Below are 5,409 nucleotides of genomic sequence, written 5' to 3'. Positions count from 1 at the left end.
GGACTTTTTTGGTGGAAGATAAAACAGCTGGTTATTACCCTAAAAACATCAGGCCAAACCCCTCAGACAGCAGAGTTGTCAGTCCATCAACCGTCCTGACTGAACTTTGGTTCCTTCTGCAGATCTGACACAACCACTGGATTCATCTGTAGAAACTCTGACCAGAAGCCGGGACGCTGCAGTGATTATAAAGTTCGCTTCCAGTGCTCACGCAACTTCTGCTGCAGAGAAGGGAATTGTGAGTACATGAATCCTTTGAAGCATCACTAGATAATTTGTGTTTAATTAGTAGTAGACGAAGTTAGGTTCCATCCTCTTGTTTGGTTTCTGTCTAGTGTGCTGGACCAACTGGTACGACTCAGATGATCCTGATGGAAGAGGGGACAGGGAGCATTTGAGTGTGCTGCAGGACAAGTATCCTGGAGAAATCTGTGACAGCCCTCAGGAAATCGAAGCCATGACTGTTGACGGAACCCCAGCTGGACGGACAAACCAGAGCTTCAAACAGTAAGTTGACTTGTTGGAAAACAGTACTGACTTCAGCGTCATCAGCACTGTATATCTAATCACAGACCTGTAGTCGCCCTCAGCTAATCAATGCCTTTCATCATGGTAAGTTTCAACTCTTAGGAACCTGATAGAATAAAATACACCATCTGATCAGAAGAAGGCCAACTCTTTGAAGGGCCAAGGGGAGAGAAGACGTAAACATTTAACTACGTCCAGGTCTGACAAACATCTAAAGTGATCATGAGTTGCTTGTCAGCATGGAAGGCAAAACCATCTAACAACAGTGCTGAGTCTGATTCAGTGGCGAAAGGACTATCTGGTGAACCCATCCGGCAAAGTGAGTGTGGTGCACGGTAACTACAGGATTCATGGAGCCCAGGTTGATGTTAGGGAGGAAGGAAAGTCCAGGATGTTAATGGAACTGAGGTGGCTTACATTCAGGGAATTTTTTTCAAATTTTCACTGTTTCTTAGTGAAACAGAAATCAGAAAACACTGCAAGGTGTGTGCGTTTCAGAGAAGACGAGTGCACCAATGACTAACTAGCTTAAACACTTTTCCAGCTTCAGTCCAACTGAGGGGCTGGTCTGTTGGCATGACGATCAACAGCCGGGAATAAGGTGTTATGACTACAAAGTCCGCTTTGGATGCCAGTGCCCCATGAGTGCTGCTGCCACCAGCTCCATGAAGACACCAAGACTCCAAGAGAAATCATAAATTCAGATCCTCGGGGACTTCATTGCTATTACTTATGTTTCCTCTTCCTATGATCTACAGTAATCAAACCTGTTCATAAAGACATTAAGGTAGACAGCATGTTTGGGGTTCTGGGAATAGCATGGAACTTTGAATCCAAGTGAAATCTAACATTTAAGTTATAATTCTGTAGAATTCATAATTAGAATAAAGCTGCACAGTTTTCAAAATAAGTTGTGATTGTTTTGACGAAGATTGTGATGTGATTTGGGACATTAGCGGGAACGTTAACGGGATTATAACCCACAATTAGCCTGCAGGAAATCTTGTGCCTTAGTGGGATTTGGAAATAGCAGTAGACCTTGTTGGGATTTCAGTCCAAGTTGGATTAACTTCAGAACACTCATCTGCTGGACCTGTGACTTGTGATATGAAAACTGATGAATGTCTTAAAAACATGTTTCCAGAGAAATAGTTATTTTTTTAATCTCAGGGGCATTTTCTGCTGATTAATGTTGAGGTGCTGTTTGCTAAGTAGAACGGTGGATTGTTAATCATGATGAAAAGAATCATTGTTGTCTCATTTGTATATTGACTTAATCCTGCGCTGTCCTTGGATTGTCTCTGGAATACCTTCTGCGAATACAAAGAAATGTTCATGCTGAGGATTTTGTCTTGTGTCTTTGCATTTCTCTCCCTTGAGCTAAATGTACCCTGCAAACACTGAAGCTCTTGCGTCGACTGGCAGCTTTTCCAGACTGTCCAGGAATGACATAAACATGCACCAAGAGTCTACTTCAAAGCAGCTACACATTACATTATGTTAATGATTCCTGCTAGTGAAAACGTGTAAAGCACGAAACAAGATACACCCACTAGGGCAGGTACAATAAGCACATCATCAGATAATTAGCCCTGTAAAGCCTGAACTATGAAATAATTGACAGAAAATTCCAATTCTCAGAAATTGGAGCCTTTAATGGTCCTTCTGAACAAACTAACATTTTTTTCTCAAATATCAATTTCCATATGTGAGTTTCAATTTGATACATCCAACCACAAGGCTCAAAGTTTCATTTTTTTTAAACAAACAAAAACATGTTGTGGCGAGCGGGGGGTACTAGTCAAAGGCAAATCACAGTAAAAAAAAAATTAAACAAGACAACGCCACCCTGGGAGTTTCACCCAGGGAATTTAAATACTATAATATCAGAGTTAAGGCACTCCGGTTCGTTAACCCTGAAAGCAGGAGACGTGGTTCAGGTACAAAAAAAAAAGTTTTATTTGTTATAATACTTTAAAATTTAGATCACGTTTAAAACTCCATACAAGACACTGGGCAAGGTGAGGGGAAATAGGGAAGCCGCTCAGAGCTGAGGCTACCAGGGTGGACTGGGCCACGAGGGCAATTTGGGAGCCCAAAAAAAAGGTCACCCCATACACACGTGGCACTATCACACAGAAAATGCAGTTCATACACACACTCACAAGTGTTATTTAAGTGCACAAACCAAACAGGGGGTGAACAACACAGGACACGGGAAAGGGGATCACACCACCTGCGACACCCATTCCACCACCTTTGGGGCCTTCAGCTCCTGGGGAAATAAGGAGAAAACCAAACTATATTGATGGGAAGATCCCAAACAAAATTACTTAAATTACTAATTGAACTCAGGATATATAAATGAAATCAAAATAATTTTTAACACTACCCAAAACAATATGGCCTACAAGATATGGTCAAACAAAGTAGATATAGACTACGCAAAATAACTGGAATGAAATGATAAAGTAATTGACTAATCAATCACAAAATACCCACAAAACAGAATGAAACTAATCAAATCAAGCCACTCAAAGGAAGCGATACTGAAATCAAACAACCCAATAACAAAAAAGAAAATGGTAATTCACTGATTGAACACAAGATAACTGAAATGAAGAAAATAAATGAGTTAATTTATCAAAAAAAAGTCCTCACTGAATGAAATATGACAAAAGATAAGTTAATCAAACAGACAAATGAAAACTAACCACCTTTAACCACACATATAAATTATGGGAATTGGACTGCACCAGCCAGAACCCACAGCAACAGATGACAGGTGTAGGTGTGAGACACCACGTGGCTGGCGTGAACTTCAGCCAAGCGTGGACCACGGTGACAAGGCAAAACACAGGCAGAATCCGATCGTGGCAAAGCAGCAGTGTTTCTTTAGGGCCTTGCGATATCCACTGTACCTCCCAGCAATCTTACACCGCGGCTCCTGCAATAAATAAACACTAATCTGAGTAAACTAAATACACAAAAAAAGAATGGCGTGGCGTCTTCATACCACTCATGCGAGCTCGCTGCGTGCGCCACATGAGAGGAGAGCACAGAGTGATCAGCAGAACTACTGTTCAAAGATACATCTTGCGGATACGCAAGGACACATCATCAGTGATGTTGTATCCTGGGATCATTGGGGGTTTCAGGTCTTTCAACATCAGACCCCCTCAGCCAAGGCAACCTGACCGGGGTGATCAATCCCTGGCTTATGCGCCTCCGGGATCGCGTTCTTCAGCACTCCAGTCCAACAAAGAGTCCAATTTAGCAGCCAGCCAATCGGCGGCTCGCTTTAGCCAGCAGATGATTTGATTGGTCGACGGCATCCGGCTACCTTTTTCCTGGTGCGCTCGGCGTTTTCCGTCACTGTTCTTCTGCGACTCCGACAGGTAAGCCTCGCTGCGCTCTTCCTTGCCCTACAAAGACCAGAAACTTCACAAAAACTTTACCACGCCGAATGACGGACTTTGTGGTGTCTTCTCCTTGATATTTCTTGCGACTGTTTGCACTTTTTCACACCGAATGACGAACTACTTGGCGTTGTTATTTCTTGAGACTGTTTGGAGCTTTGCGGCTTCTGCGAGCGGACTTCGCGCTGTACGTTTGCACAAACGCAGGAATGGAAAAAAAAAATGAGACTTGTTATCGGTTCCATGCAAACGTCCTTCTTGAAGCAATAAACACCACATATTTATGTCGGTGTCGTGTCCGAACGTGTAGCTCCCGTTTGTGTGTCTTAACGTGGACGGAAGTACGGCGTTTTCCGCCGCCATGGACGCCAACAGTTCCGCTATATTTAATTATTTATATATATATATATATATATATATATATATATATATATATATTTTTTTTTTTTTTTTTTAATCTGTTGATGAATATACATTGCTCATTATACTTGAAGGAATGAATGAGGCAGGCGCTGTGTGGCAAAGAGTGCATTTTCTGTAGTTTGTGCTTGTGCGTGTGTGTGTGCGCGCGCCCGCGTGCGTGCGTTTGATTACAGGCGTCATGCTAAAAGAGGGTGTTTTGCGTGACTCTTTGCATAATGGATTACAAACCCGTATTCCGATTTCACGGAGCTACGTCCAGCGAGCTCACCCTGGCTCCAATGCCTGCAGCGAGATGGCTGGCCCAAGCTGGGAAAGCGAAGGTCACGCAGGTCAAGAAGCCCGACCTGGTGAGGGAGGAGGCGAAGACCCGTGTGCTCCAGGCCGGAGGTGACCCTGGTTGCTTCCAGCTGGTGCTCAGTGAGATCGAGCTCCAGTTTGGCAAATACCAGGGGCAGACGTTCAAGTGGCTCCTGAGCAACGACGTGGGCTACGCCAGCAGCCTTCTGGTTGCTCACCTGCAGGAGAGGGACAGCGAGTCGCTCCTGGCCGGAAACAAGGACGCCCTCGCCTCCTACGCTCGTCTCTTCCCAGAAACGGCCGCCACCATCGAGGGGCGTAGGATGTGCGAGGGGCACTCCTCGGTGCGAAGCATGGATGGGGCCGTCGTGGGTTTTGGCGCTCACTCCGGGGTGACCCCGCGGGACGTGTACGACTCCCCCCTTGGCAAAAGGAGATCGTAAGTGTTGCTCTCTTGAGGTGCGTCCAGTTCAAGTGACGGGACGGCCAGGCCTTGACTGTTTTTGGTCTCGCTGTCTGCAGTTATGTGCAGTGGGTGAAGAGGCAGAGGGTGAGGCCTGGGTCGCGTATGTATGTGCTTCAGACATACATACTGGGCAGGGATATGGAAGCTGCAGCACCAGCCTCCTCCCACCAGCAATTCCATCTTGATTTGATCATCATAGGATGGATTTTGGGCTGGACGGCCTCTGACCCCCAGCAGGGAACACTGCACTCTGCCTCCGCATACTTGACAGTCTGA

General features: G+C 45.0%; 2 protein-coding genes across 2 annotated transcripts in view; both read left to right on the top strand.

Moving 5' to 3' along the window:
• LOC147241955 (uncharacterized) overlaps positions 1-511 on the top strand; it is a 184,751-nt gene extending 184,240 nt beyond the window's left edge. Inside the window, exons 9-10 of the mRNA XM_086192369.1 lie at positions 123-238; positions 336-511. Of these exons, the coding sequence (XP_086048495.1) occupies positions 123-238; positions 336-511 (292 nt within the window). The remainder of the gene's footprint in view (positions 1-122; positions 239-335) is intronic.
• Positions 512-4,408: 3,897 nt separating this feature from the next.
• LOC147241954 (uncharacterized) lies at positions 4,409-5,409 on the top strand. The gene is made up of 2 exons (XM_086192368.1): positions 4,409-5,106; positions 5,190-5,409. The coding sequence occupies exons 1-2, from the start codon at positions 4,586-4,588 to the stop codon at positions 5,407-5,409; spliced, it is 741 nt and encodes a 246-aa protein (XP_086048494.1). The 5' UTR covers positions 4,409-4,585.

Source organism: Aulostomus chinensis, chromosome 21 (assembly GCF_037954235.1).
Source record: "Aulostomus chinensis isolate RoL2024-O1b breed Wild chromosome 21, RoL_Achi_v1.0, whole genome shotgun sequence".
NCBI classification, from domain to species: Eukaryota; Metazoa; Chordata; class Actinopteri; order Syngnathiformes; family Aulostomidae; genus Aulostomus; species Aulostomus chinensis.
Note: the sequence above shows the minus strand (reverse complement) of the source record. Positions and strands in the feature narration are given on the sequence as shown.